General features: G+C 43.8%; 1 protein-coding gene across 17 annotated transcripts in view; it reads left to right on the plus strand.

The window, feature by feature from the left end:
* Positions 1-26,121, plus strand: part of DST (dystonin) — a 522,273-nt gene that overhangs the window by 371,954 nt on the left and 124,198 nt on the right. For 10 of the 17 annotated variants that reach the window (XM_043907023.1, XM_043907022.1, XM_043907025.1 and 7 more), the window contains 7 exons: positions 114-347; positions 1,557-1,709; positions 3,744-3,977; positions 4,761-5,027; positions 8,305-8,853; positions 12,706-12,882; positions 18,115-18,238. In XM_043907023.1, coding sequence (XP_043762958.1) covers positions 114-347; positions 1,557-1,709; positions 3,744-3,977; positions 4,761-5,027; positions 8,305-8,853; positions 12,706-12,882; positions 18,115-18,238 — 1,738 coding nt within the window. The remainder of the gene's footprint in view (positions 1-113; positions 348-1,556; positions 1,710-3,743; positions 3,978-4,760; positions 5,028-8,304; positions 8,854-12,705; positions 12,883-18,114; positions 18,239-26,121) is intronic. The other 7 variants (XM_043907031.1, XM_043907032.1, XM_043907033.1 and 4 more) reach the window with 1 other exon arrangement.

The following is a 26,121-nucleotide window of genomic DNA, read 5'->3' on the forward strand; positions in this document are numbered from 1 at the left end:
TACCACTAGCGCTGCCTGGGAAGCCCTGTATTTTGTAGTAAGTGTTATTGTTGATAGAAGCTTTGTATTGTGGCTTCACTTGCTGTTCATAACTAGTACTACTTTGTTCACAGAATGTGCTGAAAGACCTCGGACACACCAAGACACAGCTGGAGACGGTTGCCTTTGACGTGCAGTTCTTCATCTCTGAACATGCCCAAGATCTGTCTCCCACCCAAAGCAGACAACTCTTAAGGCTCTTAAACACAACTCAGAAGGGTTTCCTTGACGTGCAGGACTCAGTAACTACCCAGGTGGAACATTTAGAGGCTCAGTTACAGCTAGAACAAGATCTCGATCATCAGAAGGTCTGCCTTTCTTTGTGGAGTTGAAATTCTTGGCTTTTAGCGCTTCAGTGTGAAACCCGTAATGTAGACCCCAGGGGCTGTGGGTAGGAAAAGATAGGAAGGGTTTTCTGGAATGGCAGTGAATGGACAGGGTATGATGTAGCAATTCTACAATATATAAAGGTGTTTTTGGTCCCAAGAAGGCTAGAATTAGTTGCTTTTAATTTTCATGACTCCCTCAAACTACTGTTTTTAGGGAAGAGTTGTAATTTTTTTCCCTAGGAGGAACAAATGTGTATGCACTGCGAAATGTCCAGGGATAAATTGATGAACATGTGGAGAGCAAAGGTTAAGGGTGTCTTTGCTTCTTGGGAGCAGGGTGGCCCAGCAAGATGGGACTGGGCTCTGGAGCCAGGCTGCCTGAGTTTACACACTGTTTACAGCCCTCACCCACTGTGGGGACCCGGGGCAGGTCACTGAACCGGTTATTTCACTGACAAATTGGAGATTGTAGCAGTGCTTACACAGTAGTATCGTGGGCATCAATGAAAGAAAGAATTAAAACTCTTACGACCTTGCCCGGCACCTGTCAGGCTCCTATTCAACCTGATCCATGGCTGTAGAATGAGTAACTAGAGTGTATTTAATAGGAAGATGAAAGATGCAAGCAATGGCTGGATTAATCTCTTAGGATGATGTAATGAATTATTTGGGGTGGTCCATTCAATAGCAACAGTGTGCAGAGGTGGGACAGAACTGGCCCCAGTGATGAAGGCATGAGAATTGTGCAAAACTCCTTCAATTCCCTCTGGAAGCACAAGTGTGGTCTCCAGCATGATATCCTGTCTACACATAACGAATATATGCTCACAGACTGATCACAACTAACTTCTGTTTTGATATCCTTTTGCAGAATTAATTGTGTGTGTCGCAGGTTTCAAGAGCTTCAGAAAACGGGCTGTTTCTTCCTGTCGGTCAGGAGCGCCGGTTCTCACACGTTTGCGTGGCCAGTGCTCTGTTGAGCGGGGTCATCGACGCGCGATCCCCTCCCCTGTCCATGAGCCGCGCTCTGACGTTCTGTCACTTGTCCAGCGTGTACCCCACTGCTATTGTGTTTACAGCATACGTAGGGAAGCTTGTGTAGAGGAAACTTGCAGAATGTGTTGTAAATAGCTGTGACCGTAGTGAGCTGGGGGCCAGTTCACGAGGCTACGCTTTTCTTCCCTTCAGCTGGTGGCCGAGCGTCAGCAGGAGTACAAAGAGAAACTGCAGGGCATCTGCGACCTCCTCACCCAAACCGAGAACCGCCTCATCGGTCACCAGGAAGCCTTCGTCATTGGAGATGGCACGGCTGAGTTAAAGAAGTACCAGTCCAAGCAAGAGGTAGAAACCTAGCTTTGCGTTAGTGGGTCGAGTCCATGTTAAGATGGATTACTGGTATTTGGAAAGCAGTTGGGGTTATTGGAAAGTAGTCACCCTTTACCTTTTCAGAGGCAGGGTGCACCCAAGACACCCCTAGATCCGAGCTTGAAACTGTATACTAAAAGTTGTATTTCAGGCTCCAGCAAGCCAGGTAATTTTCTTGCCTCTTTTTTGGTGAGATGTTGAATGGAGGAGACATATATATAGGAGGTTTGATAGGTGGGAGAAAAACCTTATATGATGAGTTAGAATCTGGATCCGTTGAAGACCAGTCACTCACAGATCAGGAGACATATCCATGAGTTTGGGTTCTTGGTCTTTCTTAGGTTCATCTTATTCCTTCCATTGTTTTCTGAGATTTGTTTCTTTTCATTGAAGGAGCAAGCAATAGTAACAGATAAAGAAAGCTTTATTTCAGTTTCAGGAGAAGGAGCATTCTCTTCACTGTGAGATAGTTCCTGGTTCTGCTCCCAGACTCTGTGTTGCTGGCTCTGTAACTGAAGCTCTCAGAGCCTTACTGACTTTGTTGCTCATACTTCGACTGCTGCGTTACTGTCAGAGTTAAATATTATATGTCAGGGGACCAGCAGTTAATGTTGTATAGTAGTGGCTTGGTGAAAAGGATCTCTTTTTTAAAAAATATATTTATTTATATATTTTAAAGTATAGTTGATTTACAGTATTATATTAGCTCCAGACGCAACACATAGTGACTCAACGTTTAACAGATTACACTCCCATTTAAAATTAATATGTTGGCTATATTCTCTGTGCTGTACAATATATTCTTATATTTTATGTATTCTATACATAGTGTTCATAGATTGGAAGAATTAACATTGTAAAAAATGTCCATACCACCCAAAGAAATCTATAGATTCAGTGTGATCCCTATCGAAGTACCCATGACATTTTTCACAGAACTACAACACATAATCCTAAAGTTTACATGGAACTACAAAAGACCTTGAATAGCCAAAGCAATCTTGAAAAAGAACAAAGTTAGAGTTGTCTTGCTTCTGGATTTGGAACTGTCTTACAAAGCTGTTGCCATAAAATGAGATGGCACTGGCACAAAATGGACACAGAAATCAGTGGGGCAGAAGAGAGCCCAGAAATAGACCCTGACAGCCAATTAGTTCTGACAAAGCAGGCAAGAATATACAAGGAGGAAAAGCCTCTTCACCAGGTGGTGCTGGGACAACTGGACAGCCGCTTTCCATTCAGATACTTCCCAGAGAAACCTGGGGAGCCTTAAAATAAAATTATGGGGAAGAATAACATGAAGACTTAAGCATAGTAAAATATAAAGAATGCCATTATAATGGGTGAAAAGAGGAAGAATTACCTAGAGCAATCTAACGAGAGGAAAGCTATGATAGTTGAGGAGAGATCTTACTCTGAGCTTCCTAGCAGCCAGGGCAAAGAAGCAAACATTACGTTTTATAGAACTCTGGCATTTAGGAGAAAAAATTGTCTTTGTTTGGAGATTATCTTAGGAACAACTTAGCTCATAATTTAGGGAATTATTTGTTTTTATTTTGAGAAGTAGATATATATTAAAGAATTAATGTTTAGAAAGAGAATTGATAATATTAACATGTATTTAAAAACTTTTATGTACCCACATAATGTAAAAAAGTCTGATGTGTACAAATTTGTAAAGATTATATACTAAATATTTGTTTTCAGTGTTTTGCAAACCACATCCATTTATTAACCATGCAAATCTCATACCTTTCTTTAGTGGTCTTTGAGGTTTCAAATTACATTAAATATTATGATTTAAATAAGACCATTCAAATGAACATGGTATTGAATACGCTTTTTCAACCTGTATGTGTTCTCCTCTGCCCACACCTACCCCCACTTTTAGAATTACGGTTTTGAAAGAATTAAACAGGTTATGATTCATGGGGTCGCAAAGTTGGACACGACTGAGCGACTGAACTGACTGACTGACTAATTTAATGATTTTTTTTTGTGTGTTAAAAGGAATTACAGAAAGATATGCAAGGAAGTGCACAGGCATTGGCAGAAATAGTGAAAAACACAGAGAATTTCTTAAAAGAGAGTGGCGAAAAGTTGTCACGAGAAGATAAGGCTGTGATTGAACAGAAGCTGAATGAAGCTAAGATAAAGTGTGAACAGCTGACCATAAAGGCAGAGCAGTCAAAGAAAGAGCTGGATAAAGCTGTGACGACAGCAATCAAAGAAGAAACGGAAAAGGTACTTACTCAGATGTGTGGTACCCTGCTTCTGTGGCTTTGTTGAAAATGACTAGGATACCAAGTGCCTTGATTTATTACATGCTGTCAGGAGGTCAAAGTGATGGTTAGCACCAGAGACTAGAGTTTTGGGTTTTCATGTATGTAATTGACCAGATTTGAAGAATTGGCCTTGTTGAACTTAAAACAAAATTTTTTTAATCAAAGTTAATGTACAATATTATATAAGTTACAGATATACAACATAGTGGTTCACCATTTTTAGGTTATATTCAATATATGGTTATTATAAAATAGTGGCTATATGCCCTGTGCTGTACCATATACCATTGTAGCTTTTTTTTTTTGGCCTCGCAGCTTGTGAAATCTCAGTTCTCTGATAAGGGATCAAACCTGTGTCCTCAGCAGTGAAAGCGCCGAGTCCTAACCACTGGACTGCCAGGGGAGTCCCTTCTTACAGCTTAATTTCTTTTACATATAGTAGTGTGTAGGCTTTGTTGAACTTTTAAAAAAAAATCTAAGTGGGATTGTGGAACTTTCTACTTGTGAGATGTGTGAGGTCTCATCAGTTATAATTTTGGAATGTATTTTAAGAACAGTGGAAACTTCAGAGTAACTGCCAGTTGCTGTAAGACTTAATTTCATCATGTTCAGTTTTCAGCGTGGGTCTGGTTTGTTTCCCGCCTCTGATTTTTCAGGGGTCTAACTGTTTGCTTTCAGAATGTCTAAACACCCACGCCTCGGCCCACATTCAAGGTTACCTATTGTGGCCTTTCCTGCCCAGGTTGCTGCTGCAAAGCAGCTGGAAGAGAGCAAAACCAAGATCGAAAACCTCTTGGACTGGTTGGCAAATGTCGACAGAGACTCAGGGCGGGCAGCAGTGGAGCCGAAACAGGTCATTGAACAGAACGGGACGCACTTTCAAGAGGGTGATGGCAAGTCGATGATGGGAGAAGAGGATGAATTCAACGGAAACGTGTTGGACACGGATGTTGACGGGCGCGTCGGGACCACCGAGGAGAACTTGAACCAGCAGTACCAGAGGATGAAGGTGCGTGGTTTCACACAGGGTGCTGTTAGAGTCTCTTTTCGGGTCTGTACAGATAGGAAGAACTTAGCATGTGAGTTGTCCCTTCAAAGCTCAGGGACCCTTGAGAGTAAAGTCCTTTTTTTCTAGGCTCATCACTATGTCAGAATAAGTTAATGCTGAGAATTGTAAACAAGTCACAAGCAATGAGAACTACATCATCAGATGTGGAGTTCTCTATAAAGCAGAGCTGTAAGGAATAATAGCAATAACAATAATAACTAGCATTTGTAGAGCCGTGACAGTGGTCCAGCATGCTTCAAAGCTCTTCCCGGCTTGACTCATCACTTTGTCCCTTTCGTCCTCCCCACTACTCTGTAAAATGAGAATATAATTATAGTGGTGATAAGCTTATTATTGTTAATGTTGTTGTTGTTATTCTCATTTTACAGATGGGGAAGGCTTCCCTGGTGGCTCAGTGGTAAAGAATCCACCTGCTGATGCAGGAGATGTGGGTTTAATCCCTGGGTCGGGACAATCCCCTGGAGAAGGAAGTGGCAACCCACTCCGGTATTCTTGGAATACTTGGGAATGCTTGGGAAATCCCATGGACACAATAGACTGGCTTCTATAGTCCATGGGGTTGCGACAGAGTTGGACACAACTTAGCGACTGAACAACAACAGATGGGAACAGTAACTTACAGAATGAGCTGGCTTGGCCGGGTTATGCTTCTAGTGAGGGACGGAGTTTGGGTTTAAACCGAGGCTGTGAGCTCAGTCCCTCTGCTGAATTCCAGTCCTGCCTGCGGTGTCCTCCTGAGTTCATGTGAGCCCTCTGCAGACCTCGGCTTGGCTGTTTTGGTGAAGGCTGCTATAGAGGAGAGAAGTGAAAGCTCACTGCAGGAAGGAAGTCAGAGCTAACGCAGATGCTATTCCAGGAGCCAAGGGGGCAAAGCTGGTTTTAGAGAGCCACGTGTTTAATCCTTTTATTTCAGCGTTTGGCTTTTGGTGCGTTTCAGAGACGTTTGCGGTTCTGCTGTTTGCCTCTGAGCCTTTGTCTTTGGCGTCTTGGGATCAGAGTGCTCTCTGAGAAGCTTTTCTGTTACAGGAACTAGAAAGTAAACCAGAAGAAGAGTGGGGGTGTTCATTACATCACAATTTCAAGAGGTTGTTTCAAAACCTGACTGTAACTGCGTCTTAAAATGAAAAATGTAACGACTTCCTAAAGGAGCCTTGTGAGTCAGTTACAGAGGAGTCAGGAAAGGTTAGGAACTCTACTGAAGGAGTGAAAAATACCAGGGTGGAACAGACACGTAGGCCAGGAAACCCTTGTTTTTGGCCACAGTATGACATTTGCCCTTCTGAACTTCTTACTGTGGAGAAGATGGGAACCTGAGGAACTTCAGAAATTCCTCCTCTCCTGGCAGAGTGGAGAGACGGCCCAGAGGCTCGGGAGCCAGGGTTCCGGGCCAGTTCTCTGTGCCATGCATGCTGGGCTCGGTGATTCCCCACCGCAGCCTGTCTCCCCTCATCTGTAAAAGGGAAGGGTGGACCGGGTGACTTACAGGGATGATTACACCTGTCCAGTCTACCGGACGGAGGTGTCCTGTGAATATAAGTCACGTATGGAAGACATCACCTGTGGGAGAAAAGTCATTTAGACGAAGCACTTGCATATGTCTGCCACGTGGCAGGTGCTGTTACAGGCAGGGTGGGGAGCAGGACCCGGGAGTCTGTTCCCTGCTGATGGCTGGGGTCAGACGTTTAAGGACGAGCTGCCCCAGAGCAGCGCTCCTCGGCCCTGTTCACTTGAAGGCTCGCGTGGGTGCCAGCCCCTGAGTGCCAGCACTTATGTTGGTCATGAGCAGAATGAATCCCATCCTGGTGCTTGCCTGCGGGGCTGAGGATGACCGGGCAGGTGGTAACCATCTGCATTCTGTGGGTGCTGGGAGGTGGCAACTTCTGGCTGAGTTGAGTTGGGGATGGGTGGGTGAGTGGTTGGGCCCCTCCTTCAGGGTTAATAGGATCACCAGAGAAGGGCCACACAGGAAAGGGGGATTTGTGGCAAGACTTAGAGGAGGTGGGGGTTGCCACGCAGGTATTTGGGGGTAGAGCTGGAGCCAGACAGAGCAGCTGCAGAAAGGAGTCCCAGCGCGCCTGCGGGTGGGGTGGGTAGAGGTGGGGGCCAGGTGCCTGGTCGGGGGGGACATCAAGTCCCAGAGGGGGTTTGGAAGTGGTGGGAGCAGGTGTCTGGCTTCAAGTAAGTCATCACAAGGAATGTGGAAGTGGCCCCAAAGGATTACTACACTTTTAAAAAATTGAAGTATAGTTGATTTACAGGGTTGTGTAGTTTCTATAGTACAGCAAAGTGATCTAGGTATACGTATGTGTACACTTGTGTTTATATTCTTTTCCATTGTGCTTTTTACCACATTTTAATGGCATGATGGGGTGGATGGAAGAAGCCGGTTATGGCTGGAGAGGAAGGGGTCCCGGCCACCCTGAGGGCCCAGGGCGGGTAGTTGTGCACACCTGTGAGCAGCCTGCCCCTCACCTGTGAGCAGCCTGCCCCTCGCTTGTGACCCCCCCGCCACTCACCTGTGACCTGCTCTGTGCTCTGCCTCCAGCGGGGACTTGGATCCCTGGCTGTGCCAGGCTCTGTGGGCAGTGTTCTTCCCACGTGGCTTCCTGTGGGCCTTTTGGCATATCTGTGACTGTAGGGTATTGTCCTCTTTCCACGTCGGAACCGAGGCTCAGCCAGCCCAGGAGCAGCTCCAAGATGCTCCTCTACTGCACATGCGCCTCTGACTTCCCTTGAGCTTCTCCAAATGTGTGTTGTTCTTGCTTACTGCTTACCTTCGTGTCTTTTTGACGCTTTCAAATTATAGATTCTTTTTTTCCCATTAAGTATTTTTTCAAGATCATTTCCTAAGCAAACATCATGCTTCCTTGGTCAATAATCAGGTGAGGACGCTCCCCGTCCCTTTAGGGAGCTCGTGAGGAAGGGACGAGCAGAAGGAGAGCAGGTGGTAGGTGCTTGTTTTCAAGTTGGAAGAGTAATTTGTTCCGTTCCTCCCCAACCTTCTCAAAGCAGTACTTGCTTTGTGCGCTTGCCTAAGTCCTTTCCAGAGAAGACTGGAAAGCCTAAGACCAGGGGAGCGTGCTCACAGGGGGGCCCCTCCTCTTGGGAAGCTCATCATTGGAGGAGAGGCGGGGCGCCCGGGGCGCGTGGCGGAGGCGGGGGTGAGCATCCCACGCCCGCAGGCCCCGCGCCCTGACCCCGGCCCGCTCTCACGCAGGCGCAGCACGCGGAGCTCGCGGCCCGGCACCAGGCGGTCCTCGCGGCCACGCAGGCGGCCCAGGCCTTGTTGGAGACGCAGGGCCACCACCTGTGCCCGGAGGAGAAGGAAAAGCTGCAGCGGAACGTGACGGAGCTGAAGACACACTTCGAAAGCGCGCTGGCCGCGTCGGAGACGGCGGTGCGCCGGACGCGCTCCCTGCAGGAGGAGCTGCAGAAGTTCGACGCCGACTGCGGGGAGTTTGAGCAGTGGCTGCAGCAGGCGGAGCAGGACCTGCAGAACCTGGAGGCCGGCGCCGACGACCTCGGCGGGCTGACGGCCAAGCTGAAGCGGCAGAAGAGCTTCTCAGAAGACGTCATTTCGCACAAAGGCGACCTGAGGTACATCACCATCTCTGGCAACAGAGTGCTGGAGGCAGCCAAGTCTTGCGGCGGGAGAGAGGGAGGCGGCCGGGCAGATCGGGACCAGGTGGACACCTCTGCCGCCCACAGAGAAGTGCAGGGCCGGCTGGACCGCGCCACAGACCGCTTCAGGTCCCTCTACACAAAGGTAAGTGCAGTTTTTAAAATGGATGTCTAGTCGATTAGCAATGTCGTGTTAATTTCTGTGTACAGCAGAGTGACTCACTCACACACGTGTATATGTTCTCTCTGATATTCTTTCTATTATGGTTCATCACAGATACTGAATATAGTTCCCTGTCCTGTGTTGTTTATCCAGTCTATATAAGATAGCTTGCACCTGCTAATCCCAGACTCCTAACCTTTCCCTCCCCCTGGGTAGCCACGGCTCTGTTCTCTATGTCTGTGACTCTGCTTTTGTTTCTCAGGCACCTTTGTGTCAAATTTTAGATCCTACGTGCAAGTGATAATCACATGCTATTTGTCTTTCTCTTTCTGACCGGCTTCACTGATCATCCCTGGGTCCATGCATGTTGCTGCAGACGGCCTTATTTCACTATTTTCAGCCTGAGTGGTATCCAGTGTGTATAGGTGCCACATCTTTATCCACCATCTGCCGATGGACACTTGGGTTGTTGCCACGACTTGGCCGTTGTGAACAGCGCTGCTATGAACATGTCGCTTAGAGTCCTTGTCTGGATGTATGCCCAGGAGTGGTATTGTTAGATCACATGGTAGCTCTGTTTTTAGTTTTTTGAGGCAACTTCCTGCTCTTCTCCGTAGTGACTGCACCAGTTTACATTCCCAGCAACAGTGTAGGAGGGTTTCGTTTTCTCCACATCCTCTCCATCATTTATTATTTGTAGACTTTTTGATGATGGCCATTATGACTGGTGTCAGGTGGTAACCTCATAATATTGATTTACATTTCCCTTAATATTTAGTGATGTTGAGCATCTTTTCGTGTGCCTCTTGGCCATCTGTATGTCTTCTCTGGATAAATGTCTATTTAGTGCTGCCCATTTTTCAATTGGTTTTTGTTTTGTTATTGAGTTGTATGAGCAGTTTGTATATTTAGAATTTAAGCCCTTGTTGGTTTCATCATTTGCAAATATTTTCTCCAATTCCATCGGTATTCTCTTTGTTTTGTTTATGATTTCCTCTTCTGTGCAATAAGATTATTTCATTTTTAACTTTTTAATCTGTATCTATAGTTTTCACTCTGTCTTGTTAACTTTAGTTTTGGAATTAGCAAGAAATTTGAAAACCAAAGCAGGGAAAGAAGGCATTTTCATCTTGCTTCCATCAGTCTTATTCATCTGCTTTACTTCTGCAATATGTATTTAAAGATTAAGTATGTAAAGGTATTTATTTAGTTCCTGTAGTGTGGTTTCCAGGCAGCCCTGACTAAAACTCTGTGCTACCCATTTTGACCAGCAGGTGGTGTGTGTATTTTGGCTCTAAGCAGAGTACATTGGCAAAGGAGAAAAGAAAAGATATACCTATTTGAATGCAGAGTTCCAAAGAATAGCAAGGAGAGATAAGAAAGCCTTTCTTAGTGATCAATGCAAAGAAATAGAGGAAAACAATAGAATGGGAAAGATTAGCAATCTCTTCAAGAAAATTATAGATACCAAGGGAACATTTCATGCAAAGATGGGTTCGATAAAGAACAGAAATGGTATGGACCTAACAGAAGCAGAAGATATTAAGGAGAGGTGGCAAGAAGACACAGAAGAACTGTACAAAACAGATCTTAACGACCCAGATAATCACGATGGTGTGATCACTCACCTAGAGCCAGACATCCTGGAATGCGAAGTCAAGTGGGCCTTAGAAAGCATCACTGCGAACAAAGCTAGTGGAGGTGACGGAATTCCAGTTGAGCTATTTCAAATCCTGAAAGATGATGCTGTGAAAGTGGTGCACTCAATATGCCAGCAAATTTGGAAAACTCAGCAGTGGCCACAGGACTGGAAAAGGTCAGTTTTCATTTCAATCCCAAAGAAAGGCAATGCCAAAGAATGTTCAAACTACTGCATAATTGCACTCATCTCACATGCTAGCAAAGTAATGCTCAAAATTCTTCATGCCAGGCTTCAACAGTATGTGAACTGTGAACTTCCAGATGTTCAAGCTAGATTTAGAAAAAGCAAAGGAACCAGAGATCAAATTGCCAACATCCGTAGGATCATCAAGAAAGAGAGAGTTCCAGAAAAACATCTACTTTTGTTTTATTGACTGTGCCAAAGCCTTTGACTGTGTGGACCACAACAAACTGTGGATAATTCTTCAGGAGATGGGAATACCAGACCACTTGACCTACCTCCTGAGAAATCTGTATGCAGGTCAAGAAGCAACAGTTAGAACTGGACATAGAAGAACAGACTGGTTCCAAATCGGGAGAGCAGTACATCAAGGCTGTATTTTGTCACCCTGCTTATTTAACTTATATGCAGAGTACATCATGAGAAATGCCAGGATGAATGAAGCACAAGCTGGAATCAAGATTGCCGGGAGAAATATCAATAACCTTAGATATGCAGATAACACCACCTTTATGGAAAAAAGTGAAGAAGAACTAAAGAGGCTCTTGATGAAAGTGAAAGAGGAGAGTGAAAAAGTTGGCTTAAAACTCAACATTCAGAAAACTAAGATCATGGCATCTGGTCCCATGACTTCATGGGAAATAGATGGGGAAACAATGAAACAGTGACAGACTATTTTTGGGGACTCCAGAATCACTGCAGATGGTGATTGCAGCCATGAAATTAAAAGATGCTTGCTCCTTGGAAGAAAAGTTATGACCAACCTAGATAGCATATTAAAAAGCAGAGACATTACTTTACCAGCAAAAGTCTGTCTAGTCAAAGCTATGGTTTTTTCAGTAGTCATGTATGGAAGTGAGAGTTGGACCATAAAGAAAGTTGAACACCGAAGAATTGATGCTTTTGAAGTGTGTTGTCGGAGGAAATTCTTATGAGTCCCTTGGACTGCAAGGAGATCCAAGCAGTCCATCCTAAAGGAGATCAGTCCTGAATATTCATTGGAAGGACTGATGCTGAAACTGAAACTCTAATACTTTGCCCACCAAATCAGAATTGACTCATTTGAAAAGACCCTGATGCTGGGAAAGACTGAAGGCAGGAGGAGAAGGGGACGACAGAGGATGAGATGGTTGGATGGCATCATCGATTCAATGGACATGAGTTTGAGTAAACCCCAGGAGTTGGTGATGGACAGGGAGGCCTGGCGTGCTGCAGTCCATCGGGTGGCAAAGAGTCAGACACGACGGAGCAACTGAAATATAAACTATCGAGTACTTTGCACCCTCAAATTTGAGAAAGGCATCTTCATCTCTTAAAATTCGCTTCAAAAGTGTTTGCTTTACATGTATATTTGATCAGTATTGTTTTAATACCAAGTGGTTAAGAGACAGTTTTCATTTCTGTTATTCTTGTGGATCAGTAAGAGAATTTTGTTTAAAAACAGCGAAAGAAATGAAAAAGAGAAAACATGCCCCTGTTCAGAGTATAAGCTGAATGGCTGACCAGGCTGCCTGTGTGGCTTGCGGAGCATCGTTGGCTGTTGGCCGTGTCTTCCTCCTGGCCTGGATGCTTCCCTCCTCATGTTGATCAGTCTGTGCAGCATGGAGAAGCCATCTCTGCAGCCCCGGGGCCATCTCTCCGTCTGCCTGGTGTGTCGACTCCGCAAGCCGACCCCTCTGATGACTGACACCTAGGCCCTGCAGTCTGGCTGAAGACTCAGCCCTGTGCATGTGTTTTTAAACTGGTGCAAATCTAATCTTCTCCTCACTTTTATGGTGACTTTCTGAGTGGTTAGAGGAAGCATCTTCACATAAAGGAGAAACTCTCTGCCCTGTAGGTTTCTCTGACTGTGTTGAAGTCTGGTGTCTTACAGGTGGCATAACCCATGGGTCCTGGAGACTATGTAAAAGTAGCAGATTTTGATTCCTACTCTCCCTTTGCTTGATTCTCAGTGCAACGTCCTCGGGAACAACCTCAAAGACCTGGTGGATAAATACCAGCACTATGAGGACGCCTCGTGCGGGCTTCTCTCTGGGCTCCAGGCCTGCGAGGCCACAGCCAGCAGACACTTATCCGAGCCTATTGCCGTGGACCCCAAAAACCTGCAGAGGCAGCTGGAAGAGATGAAGGTAAGAGAAACAAGAGGGAGGGAGAGATCCAGCCCCGCGGTAGTCCCACAGGACACCTTGCTTTCCCCCCTACTTCTGTGATCCTGTGTCCGCAGGTTGGGGCGAGAGGGGCTGGGAAGGTGTGCGTGTCCCTCCGGGGGACTCCTGACTTGGTCTTCCGATGTCTGTCCATTTTTCTTTCTTTTGCTCTGGTTTAGCTGGTCTGACACTGTTGGCGTGGTTTGTATCCCCCGCCCCGAACCTGCCCAGGCACAGACCAGTCCTGCCTGGACCACCTGTGGTCTTGACTCTTATTTTGTTCGTCACCTGTCTCCTTCATTAGCTCTGAGGTCCGCGGGACAGACACTTGGTCTGTTTTGTTCACTGCTGCGTGCCGGGGCCCTCGTGGATCCTCGATGACTGTTCACGAGTGGACAGGGGACGGGACTGTCACCGTCACGCTCCATGTGGGTTCCTGTTGAGTTGCCCCCTGATTCACAGAGGCGCACACTTCAGTTGTCACCTCGCCCACTTCTCAGAGAAGCCGCCTGCCCTTTTGAGTCTGCAGGTTTGCTGGGGGACTGTGTAATTGTGGGCTCTCAGCCACACCCCCAGTGGCCCAGAGAGTCCAGCCCATTTCGTACAGTTCAGGTATATTTTCAAATCCTCATGTAAGGGGAGAGAATTTTTGAAAAAGTTTCTTCTTCTTTCATGTGACCAGTAATTCTGATTTTGAGGGATGTCCCGGGTGGTCAAGTGGCTAAGATTTCATGCTTCCACTGCAGGGGGCACAGGTTGGGTGGCAGGTTAGGAAACGAGTATCCCACACACCAGGCAGTGAGGCCAAAAAAGGGAAAAAAGGAAGAAAAAAAAATTGAGTTTGTAAGTTTCATTTCTTAAATCTATCCTGTGTTTCCATTTAGCAGGTGGATAGCAATAGATTATTTTCACCTTGATAGAAAATGAGCGTTAGTGCCAGTGAAACCACCGCCTTTCAGAATTTGGTTCCATCTGCTAGTTAGAGTCAGAAATGGCTGTGCTGTTAACAAGAGAAGCAGATCCTCTGACTTCGCTGACCATTAGGTATTGCGTGAGGCCACTGTCTTCTGGCAGGAGGAGTGCTGTGTCGTTCCCTGGGGTAAAGTGTGGCAGCTTAAAGCCAAGCAGAGACAGGAGGGAGGGCCTGGGGCTAGACAGGCGGCCCTGTGACTTCCCGGGCGGGGCTGACCCAGATCTACCTGTGGCCCGAGCTAGGCCAGCCCTGCGTGATGGAGCTCCCCCACGTCAGGGATGTGTCTCGGTCCTGAGGCTCGTGTGTGTACGTGTGTGTGTGTGTGTGTGTGTGTGTGTGTGAGTGCATTTCCCTCTTGCCCTCAAGCCCAAGAACAGATCCATCTTAATGAAGTTTTCAGTCCCCACTGGATGACAGGTCCAAGGACAGTGTATGCTGGCAGAGGAGATGTTGTGACATAAAGGCCATTATTTTAATAGGAAATGTCAGGAGCTGACAATTATTAAGATTGCCGGTATTGCATTTAATTACAGGTATTTTTAGCATTGGGAACTATGTGAAACAAATAATACATTTTTAGTTAGCTCTATACTAACAAACTGATTACATCCTGTATAGAAGTAGTTTTAATATAACTAAAGGAAAAAAAAGTGAAATGAATGCTATGGCTTTTTAATGAAATAGAAACGTGGATTAATTCTAAACCCTGAAGACTTCCTTGGTACACACAGAGGAAGGAGACGCTTCTAGTCTTAAGGCAGCCAAAGAAATAGAAAAGAGAGGAACGTCTCCAAGGAGAACGAATTCCACTTAAGCCACAGCGTCATTTTAGAAATTAAATGTGTGATTAGAGTTTTTCCTGGCACATGGCCATGTCTTCCTCACAGATTATTTCAACAGGTAGCAAGGATGCGTTTTTATGAGGACTAAAGAGCCTCCTTTTCTTTCCTTTTACCAACAACGTCTTGCAAGGAAATGGCACCCCACTCCAATATCCTTGCCTGGAAAATCTCATGGACAGAGGAGCCTGGTGGGCTGCAGTCCATGGGGTCGCAAAGAGTCGGGCACGACTGAGCAACTAACACTTACTTACTTACTTTTAACAATAATACAGACACATAAGACTACTACAAAATAGTCAGTCTTTTCTACGTTTTCAATACTAACTTCTACTCATATTCTGTTGTATGATGAATGTACTTTGGGGCACCCAGTGGGTTCACTTGAAATCTTTTAGGCCAATAGCACATTGTCAGTAATGTTATTTTTCAAATCACCATTGGCTGTGCTATCAGTAGTCTGATACCACTGGGCTAGAATGCTGCTTTTCAAAATCAGTGGACGAAATGAGATTTTTAGTTCCGTATGAAGCACAGAAAGACAAGACCCTGGGACCCAAGTAGAGGCCTGGGTTTGGAGCCAGGCATGGGACCGTGTCCCATGGATGACATCGACCTTCCAGGCTTGCTCTGATCTTGGGGAGGGTGATGAGTGTACGGAAATCTTTATGAGCTGGACAAGTGCCTGTGGCTTTATAAACTTCACTTTTTTCTGGTCCAGGCTGGAAACCAAGGTCATCATCTTGCATTGTTCCCTGTCACAGATGCTTCTTTCATGTTTTAATTTAATCGAAGTCCATTTAAAACAATATATGCACTCATTTGATACTTCAGTTTGCGATTTTGTAGTATTATAAACTACTACCGTAGCTAAATTAAAACCCAATAGCATGTTTTTGTTTAGTCACTAAGTCATGTTGGACTCTTTATGACCCCATGAACTGCAGCCTGCCAGGGTTCCCTGTCCTTCACTATCTGCTGTCTGAGGGGCTCACAAAAGTATTCTATAGCACCACAGTTCAAAAGCATCAATTCTTAGGCACTCAGCCTTCTTTATGATCCAACTCTCACATCCATATGTGACTACTGGAAAAGCCATAGCTTTGACTTTATGGACCTTTGACAGCAAAGTGATGTCTCTGCTTTTTAATACGCTGTCTAGGTTTGTTGTAGCTTTTCTTCCAAGAAGCAAGCATCTTTTAATTTCATGGCTACAGTTAGCATCTGCAGTGATTTTGGAGCCCCAAAAAATAAAATCTGTCACTGTTCCCACTTTTCCCCCTTCTATTTGCCATGAAGTGATGGGACCTAACTTGTTAGGAACTAAAACCTATTAGCTGTCTTGAACATCATTATGAAGAGAATAAGTATGATAAGAAGAGAAGAGGTAAAGAAGAGATGCTTTTTTGTAATCTATTTTAAGTTTTAGAATGGTCGGTAGGGCCATCGTTGGTATAGGATATTTTTATAAAACCATGGTCACTTTTACACAAATTTATTCATTCGGAGACATTTATATACTAGGTCAGGTATTAGGTTTTATGAAGACACAAGGTGTTAAAACCCTGTCTCTGACTTTGGGGAACTCACATTCTAAAGAATGTATTTTTTTGAGATACCTTTAAACTTACTTCATTTCCTGTTAAGCTGTGTGAGGTGAACAAGCTGTTTGTGTGGCTTAGACTTCAGTCATTATAAGTGAAATTCCTGTTTTGAGAAATTTCTTAGAGTTAATGGCAACTAAACCTGTGGGAGAATTTCCCAAACTGACCATTTGGATGCGGATTCTTTGGTCTCTTGGATGAACTGTAGGATCTGGTACTCAGATCATAGGTCCCAAGCTGCTCCTTTTTTGTCGAACCATTGGACGTATGTGCAGCTGCCTATGTATCATCACAGCTTCCTGGATATGGGAATTAATTGAGAAGATTTTTGCCATTGGCTTTAGGCATTTGCTTTTTGTTATTGTTGTTGGAGGCTGAAATAGAGGAGGCACTTTTAAAACCTTACACCTTATGTCTTCATTTATTTACTTATTCATTTACTCATTTATTCCAGAAACTCCCATCAATGCTATGTGACCAATGCTGGGTGAGGCAGTAGTAATGGAACTTGGATAGTATCAATCCCTAGTTCACACGGAGGTTCCAGTTTGATCAAAGAGACAGATCACTGCAGTGATATTCAAAGGGCAATTGAAGGAGCTCCTCGGGGCGGTGCTCCAGGCGGGGGTGGGAGGAGGTGGGGGGCCCCCTGGCTGGATGTTCACGGTAAGAGCCAAGCTCAGGGTTGCCTGCCAAGCTCAGTGCGTAGGGATGCTGGGGCCTTGGGTCCAGGAAGAGTGAATCTTTGAGGGATAGCTGTGTCGTGGGACACACCTGGAACCAGAGGTGGGTAAAGATGAAACTGAAGATAGACTGAGGAATAGATTTCCTTGGGCCATTGATAGAAGGTTCCAGTATCCCCTTTATTATGAAGCATGAGGAAGCCATGAAGATTTTCAGAGGTGAGTCGTGAAGCCGGGTGTGTCTTCCATCAAACACACTGGGGACTGTATCGGGGGAGAAACTGGAGGGAGAGCGTGTGGTTAGGAGGCTTTTTCCAGTGAAGTGAGAGATCGTCCTCCTGTGACTCAAAAATACAGAGCAAGAGCCTGAGTTTAAACACAGATGAAGCAGCTGAAATTGTCAGGGCTTGCTGCTTGGTGTGCAGACGGGAAGGAGGGAGGAAGCACCACCTGGGGACCGTGCAGCCCAGGATGCCCGGAGCCACCCCTTCCCCAGACCCGGCCCGGCCCACCCCATGGAGGAGGCCTCCCTGCTCGGCCTCTCTTACTCGTCTTTGGCACTCACCACTTCCTGCCTTAGACCAGAGGACCTTGTGGCTAAGCTTTGTATCTGTGTGATCTTTGTTTTTTCATAAAATACAGCAAGCTTTTTTGAAATTGGTTAGATGTTAAATAACTTCTATTTCGTTGATGGAAATGAATATGACTCAGCGTTGAGTCAGGACGTGCTGAGAATCCTTAACTATCTCCTTACCTGGAGTCTGAAATATGGTCCCAAAGGTTTTCTGTTGTTTGTTTGTTTCTCATTTGTCTTTGTTTTCTGGAGGTTGTGGGGAACTTGGGGTGAGGGTGGAGTGTTTGAGGATCAGGATTGAGGCTGTTTATCGTGAGCAGATGCTGAGAGTTTGTTCCAGTACTGAATCTGGATGATCCCAAGTGGCCGGTAGTTGCCAGTGCCGATTTATAACTGGCCTGGTTCTCAGAATTCTGGGGTCAGTTTCTGCTGATGGCAAACCTCTGTCCGATTTCGCTTTGTCTTACTGTGCACTGTTTTTTCACACTGGAAATCTGTTACTCAGTCCTACTGAGTGTAATTGAGGCATTTGATCCTCCAGGCTCTGCAGGGACAGATATCCAGTCAGCAGGTGGCTGTAGAGAAACTGAAGAAGACAGCAGAAGTGTTGTTAGACTCCAGGGGACCTTTACTTCCCGCCAAGAACGACATCCAGAAGACACTGGGTAAGTGTGCACAGTCTTCGTGTCTGGGCTCGTGGGCATGTTCTAAATGGTCTCATAATAGACACGGAGGCATCGCTCGCTAGTGCATTCCCGTCTCTCACCCTGAAACGGCTCCTCTCCGTCTGGACGAAGACACGCCCTCCTTGGCAGGTGTGTTAGCATCTTGGGAGTGGGGACTGGTTGTGTGGTTTGTGAAGAACATAAGTTTTGATTTAGAAAATGTAGCAAAACTTTTTAAAAACTTTTATTTTTTATTAGAGTATAGTTGAGTAACAGTATTTTGTTAGTTCAAGAGGTACAGCAAAATGATTCAGTTATACACAGACATATATCTATTCTTTTCTCATAGGTTATTTATTACAAAATACTGAGTACAGTTCCCAGGGCTGTACCGTAGGTCCATGTTGATTATTTATTTTGTCCACAGTAGTGTGTACTTTGTTGATCCCAAACTCCTAATTTATCCCTCCCCCGCCAACATTTCCCATTTAGTAGCCATAAGTTCGTATTGTGTGTCTGTGAGTCTGTTTCTGTTTTGTGAATAAGTTCATTTGTGTCAGTATTTCTAGATTCCACATATAAATGATACTGTATATTTGTCACTCTCTGTCTGACTTCGCTCACTATGATAATCTCTGGGTCCATCTGTGTTGGTGCAAATGGCATTGCCCTGTTCTTTTTATGGCTGAGTAATATTCCACTGTATATATGTATTGATGCTACATTTTCTTTGTCCGTTCATCTGTCGATGGACATTTAGCTTGTCTCCGTGTCTTGGCTAATGTAAGTAGTCCTGCTCTGCACATTGGGGTGCATATATCTTTCTGAATCACATTTTTCTCTGGATATATACTCAGGAATGGGATGGCTGGATCCTACAGTAACTCTGTTTTTAGATTTTTTGAGGAACTCTTCCCCGCAGTGATGGCACCAAATTATATTTGCACCAACAGTGTAGGAGGGTTTCCCTTTCTCCACACTCTTGCCAGTGTTTTATTGTTGGTGGATTTTTTGGTGATGACCATTCTGACCAGTGTGAGGTGATACTTCATTGTAGTTTTGATTTATATTTCTCTAGTAATTAGTGACGTTGAGCATCTTTTCATGTGCGTTTTGGCCATCTTTATGTCTTCTTTAGGGGACTGTCTATTTAGATCTGCCCATTTTTTGATTGAGTTGCTAGTTTTTCTGATACTGAGCTGCATAAACTGTTTGTATATTTTGGAGATGAATCCCTTGTCAGTTGCTTCATTTGCAAATATTTCATCCAATTCTGTGGGTTGTCTTTTCATTTTGTTTATGGTTTCTTTGTGATGCAAAAGCTTTTAATTAGGTCCCATTTGTTTATTTTTGTTTTTGTTTCTGTTACTGTAGGAGGTGGATCCAAAAAGAAACTGCTGCGATTTATTTCAGAGTGTTTTATTTATTTATTTATTTATTTTATTTATTTTATTTTATTTATTTATTATTTATTTCAGAGTATATTATTTCAGAGTGATTTAGTTCAGCCTGTGTTTTCTTCTTAGAGTTTTATAGTATCCAGCCTTACATTTAGGTTTTTTAAAATTTTTATTTTATATTTTAGTTGATTAAAAAAGAAATAATGTGAAATACTCAGAGAAAGTAGACCCCAACAAGATTTTTTTGGTTGTTGGGATTGCGCTGAGCTAGATTTCCAACCTATGGCCAGGAGCAGAAGCTTGAGAAGTCTTATCAGAGTGGGAGCTCAGTGATAAGAGGTTGAAATGTTCCTGCTTCTCCTCTCCTGGGTTCTTTCGTGATCCTGGAAACTCTGTTCAGTTACAGTGATGCTTGTGCATCCTCTGACATTAGATGGTGACTTTCTTGAGAACAGAGCTGTTATGTTACCCTTGGTGTCTACTCACAGTATTTAGTTTAAATGCACAGTGGATTATCAGTTAACGTTGCTTAATGTCTTCCTATATTTTTTGTTTTAACTTTGCTTCTTTTCCTGTATTTAATGTGTTGTTTGACATCATTAAGTATTTCTTGGTGTGAAATGCTTGGTGTGAAAATTTCTTGGTGTTCAGGGTGGTTTCAGGTGGAAAGGCAGAGGAACCAGAGATCAAATTGCCAACATCCTTTGGATCATAGAAAAAGCAAGAGAATTCCAAAAAAAATCTACATTTGCTTTATTGAGTACACCAAAGCCTTTGACGGTGTGGATCACAACAAACTGTGGAAAATTCTTCAAGAGATGGCAATACCAGACCACCTGACCTGCCTCCTGAGAAACCTGTATGCAGGTCAAGAAGCAAGAGTTAGAACTGGAGTGGAACAATAGACTGGTTCCAGATAGGGACAGGAATACGTCAAGGCTGTATATTGTCACCCTGCTTATTTAACTTATATGCAGAGTACATCATGTGAAATGCCAGGCTGGATGAAGCACAAGCTGGAATCAAGGTTGCCGGGAGAAATAACAATAACCTCAGATATGCAGATGACACCACCTTTATGGCAGAAAGTGAAGAGGAACTAAAGAGCCTCTTGATGAAAGTGAAAGAGGAGAGTGAAAAAGCTGGCTTAAAGCTCAACATTCGAAAAACTAAGATCATGGCATCTGGTTCCATCACTTCATGGGAAATAGATGGGGAAACAGTGACAGACTTTATTTTTTTGGGCTCCAAAATCACTGCAGATGGTGACCGCAGCCATGAAATTAAAAAATGCTTGCTCCTTGGAAGAAAAGCTTTGACCAACCTAGACAGCATATTAAAAAGCAGAGACATTACTTTGCCAACAAAGGTCCATCTAGTCAAAGCTATAGTTTTCCAGTGGTCATGTATGGATGTGAGAGTTGGACCATAAAGAAAGCTGAGCGCTGAAGAATTGATGCTTTTGAACTGTGGTGTTGGAGAAGACTCTTGAGAGTCCCTTGGGTTGCAAGAAGGTCCAACCAGTCCATCCTAAAGGAAATCAGTCCTGGGTGTTCATTGGAAGGACTGATGCTGAAGCTGAGGCTCCAATACTTTGTCCACCTTATGCGACGAGTTGACTCGTTGGAAAAGACCCTGATGCTGGGAGGGATTGGGGGCAGGAGGAGAAGGGGACGACAGAGGGTGAGATGGCTGGATGGCATCACCAACTAGATGGGCACGGGGTTGAACAAGCTCTGGGAGTTGGTAATATACAGGGAGCCTGACATGTTGCAGTCCACGGGGCCGCAAAGAGTCAGACACGACTGAGCGACTGAACTGAACTGGTGTGAAATAAAAATCCTAACACAGCAAATGATTAACAGACCTTTCACCACAACAGAGCTGGCATTAAAATCTGAGTTGAAATTTTAGGTAAAGAGAAGGATGAAGCTTTGCTCTTCTAAAATCACCCTGTCTACTTAATAGTCCTTACACAGGAATGGAATCTAAAAAGCAGTGGGTGTGTGTGTGTGTTAGGCACCCACCAGGGAGGCCCTGTATATGTGTGTATGTAGAGATAACTGATACACTTTGCTGTGCCGTGGAAAGTAACACAACATTGTAAATCAACTCTACTCCAACAAAAGTGAGTTTAAAAAATAAAACCACTCTGTAGAAGTGTCTGTAGAAGACACCTTTTTCGTTTTTTCAGACATTCAGAATCTTTTTTTTAAAAATATTTTTTTCAGATGACTTATTTCTAGCTGTATACAATATGCTTCCAACTTACAAGAAAAATGTTTCATCTTATTTATTGTTTTGTATTCAAAGAAGCAAGAACCCTGGAGGCAAAATATCCGTAATAATGACCATAACGTCTGCATCATTTCAAGAAAATGTGAAAGAAACATATGAAATGTTACACTTTTAATGCTACAGTGTTTCTTTCGTGGATTTAAACAGTGATGTAAATGCAGTTTCTTTTTTTTATCAGCTGTTTAAACTGAAGTCTAGTTGAATTGCAGTGTGGTATTAATTTCTGCTCTACAGCACAGTGTTCAGTTGCACCTGTTTACACAGAGATACTCCCATGTGAATGCAGAGTTCCGAAGAATAGCAAGGAGACATAAGAAAGCCTTCCTCAGTGATCAGTGCAAAGAAATAGAGGACAACAACCGAATGGGAAAGACTAGAGATCTCTTCAAGAAAATTAGAGATACCAAGGGAACATTTCAGGCAAAGATGGGTTCGATAAAGGACAGAAATGGTATGGGCCTAACAGAAGCAGAAGATACTAAGAAGAGGTGGCAAGAAGACACAGAAGAACTGTACAAAACAGATCTTCACGACCCAGATAATCACGATGGTGTGATCACTCGCCTAGAGCCAGACATCCTGGAATGCGAAGTCAAGTGGGCCTTAGAAAGCATCACTATGAACAAAGCTAGTGGAGGTGATGGGATTCCAGTTGAGCTATTTCAAATCCTGAAAGATGATGCTGTGAAAGTTCTGCACTCAATATGCCAGCAAATTTGGAAAACTCAGCAGTGGCCACAGGACTGGAAAGGGTCCGTTTTCATTTCAATCCCAAAGAAAGGCAATCCCAAAGAATGCTCAAACTACCACACAATTGCACTCATCTCACACGCTAGTAAAGTAACACTCAAAATTCTCCAAGCCAGGCTTCAGCAGTATGTGAACCGTGAACTTCCAGATGTTCAAGCTGGTTTTAGGAAAGGCAGAGGAACCAGAGATCAAATTGCCAACATCTGCTGGATCATCAAAAACCAAGAGAGTTCCAGAAAAACATCTATTTCTGCTTTATTGACTATGCCAAAGCCTTTGACTGTGTGGATCACAATAAACTTTGGAAAATTCTGAAAGAAATGGAAATACCAGACCACCTGACCCTGCCTCTTGAGAAACCTATATGCAGGTCAGGAAGCAACATGTCTGTTGGACATGGACCAACAGACTGATTGCAAATAGGAAAAGGAGTATGTCAAGTCTGTATATTGTCACCCTGCTGATTTAACTTATAAGCAGAGTACATCATGAGAAACACTGGGCTGGAAGAAGCACAAGCTGGAATCAAGGTTGCCGGGAGAAATAACAATAACCTCAGATATGCAGATGACACCACCCTTATGGCAGAAAGTGAAGAGGAACTAAAAAGCCTCTTGATGAAAGTGAAGGAGGAGAGTGAAAAAGTTGGCTTAAAACTCAACATTCGGAAAACTAAGATCATGGCATCTGGTCCCATCACTTCATGGGAAATAGATGGGGAAACAGTGTCAGACTTTATATTTTTGGGCTCCAAAATCACTGCAGATGGTGATTGCAGCCATGAAATTAAAAGATGCTTACTCCTTGGAAGGAAAGTTATGACCAACCTAGACAGCATATTAAAAAGCAGAGACATTACTTTGCCAACAAAGGTCCGTCTAGTCAAGGCTGTGGTTTTTCCAGTGGTCATATATGGATGTGAGAGTTGGACTGTGAAGAAAGCTGAGCGCCGAAAAATTGATGATTTTGAACTGTGGTGTTGGAGAAGACTCTTGAGAGTCCCTTGGGCTGCAAGGAGATCCAACTAGTCCATCCTAAAGGAAATCAGTCCTGGGTGTTCATTGGAAGGACTGATGCTAAAGCTGAAACTCCAATACTTTGGCCACCTCTTGCAAAGAATTGACTCATTGGAAAAGACCCTGATGCTGGGAGGGATTGGGGGCAGGAGGAGAAGGGGACCATAGAGGATGAGATGGCTGGATGGCATCACTGACTTGATGGACATGGGTTTGGGTGGACTCGGGGAGTTGGTGATGGACAGGGAGACCTGGCATGCTGCGATTCCTGGGGTCGCAAAGAGTCGGACACGACTGAGCGACTGAACTGAACTGATAATGTTCTTTTCCTTTGTGATTTATCACAGGATGTTGAGCACAGTTCCCTGTGCCATGCAGCAGGGCCTTGTTCTTTATCCATCCTGTGCACAATAGCTTATGTCTGCTACGCCCCAGCTCCATCTCCCTGACCCCCATTCCCTTGGCTGCCACCAGTTTGTTCTCTGGAGACAGTCACAATCTCCTGATCACACATCCTGTCCTGTACTTCTCAGCATGTGTATATAGATCCTCAGAGATGCATGTGTATTTATAAATTTCAGATGTTACTATCTTGACATATTTTGTGCATTGTGATTATAAGACACAAAAAATGTAATATGTTTAAGTATAAGATCACATTAAGAGTGGAAGTTACAACATGTTGTTTCTCTGTCCCAGGCACTGGTTACATTGGTAACCACTGCTGAGAGGACTTGTAAAGGGACTTGGGGGAGACAAAAGACTCATATTATGTGTGATTCTGTGACTAGAAGAAGTATTTTGACATTTTCCCCATTGTTAAGTGTACACAATTGACTTGCATTTGTGTAAAAATATGTGTTACATTATTTAACACATGTTACACTGTTTTAAGACTAAAACTTCTCTCTAGCATAGTTTTCCGGGGATATGTGAAAGTATATTTAAGATATAGAGGAGTTTCTCTTAAGATCTAGTTGACTTCTAAGAGAACCTACCACTTAAAAAAGTAACATTCTAAAAGTAAATTTTGTTTGTACATTTTTCTAGAGTAAGTTTTAGTTACTAACATTAAGAATTCAGTGATAATATTTTATTACTAAGTCCAAAAATAAACTACGTGTTGATTAGAAAAAGTTTTAATTGACGTATAGTTGATTTACAGCGTTGTGTGTGCCAAGTTTATTAGAATAGTGCCTTTGCCTGGGACATTACTTGCCGCGGTGGAGCAGACAGGATGGTGCCCTGGGGAGGCATGGAGCTGCCCATGTGAGGAGCGGCTCACTTGCCAGTCGTGACCTGCAGTTCGGGTGGCCTGCTCTGTGACTTTCACAGAATTGTGAGCTCGAACCTGCTCCTGTCTGCCCTGGGCACCTAGGTGCATATCAGAGACTGTGCCCTCCCCACCCCTTCCCAGGGCCGTCTTAGTGTTTTCATAAAAGGAGCATCACTGACTCCTTAATGCGTCCCAGTTTAACCTCTCAGTTAGGTGAAAACTTGGCAAACTATTTTCTCATGATATAATATTAGAACAAACAAAAATTATATGGAATATGTTCTGTGGGCTAAACATAAGAGTATAAGTTGTTTCATTTTTATAGAAATGCTTCAGGTCAAATATTTTCTTGCATTGAAACATTCTATAGTGTATCAGATGACGGCATTCAGAAATCATTACAATTTTTTCAGATTCTTGGACAGTAAGTGGTTATTGACGATTGTTTTCCAGAGAGACAGGTTGTGGGGAGGAAAGGAGAGGGGAATACATTAAAAACCATTGTTCTTTGAATTTCTCATTGGTCTGCAGTATAGAATATAGGATGTTGAAATGTAGAGCTTTATATACAAATGAGAACTAGCCAGAAGATTTTTTTTTTTTTAAAGCATCATTAGTCTTCAGAATGGAAACCAATCTCATCTGATAGGTTGGTCTGTTAACTTTGTTTTTTTTCTTCCCTTTTTCCCTGCTATTAAATTTATCAAAGAAATTCAGTGTTAACCTTAGAAGTGTAATCCCAGCCTCCTTCATTTTATGTGGATTTTTGTTGTCTGTTTTCTATTAACATTTCCCTTTGCCAGCTTCTATGTACTTGAATACTTTGCTTAGGATGCAAAGCATGACCAAACCTAAATGTGTATGTGTGTGTATGAGAGACAGCAAGAGAGACAGAGATTGAAATAATTTTTTTTTTGTTTTTGTTTTTTTGAAATAATTTTTATGTGTCAAGGTGAATTCTGAATAAATCCTTAGAAGTGTATGTTTTTCCTTGAAATTGGTTCTGTGCAGCTGACACCTTTTTCCCCCACGTAGTTAAGAAGTGTGGCTAATCTGAAATGTCACATTGAGAAACCACCATATATTCCAAAGATTGGCTATCTGGAACTCTCTCATTTCTCTGGGACAGTTCAAATGTTTACA

This window comes from Cervus elaphus, chromosome 7, assembly GCF_910594005.1.
Source record: "Cervus elaphus chromosome 7, mCerEla1.1, whole genome shotgun sequence".
NCBI lineage: Eukaryota > Metazoa > Chordata > Mammalia > Artiodactyla > Cervidae > Cervus > Cervus elaphus.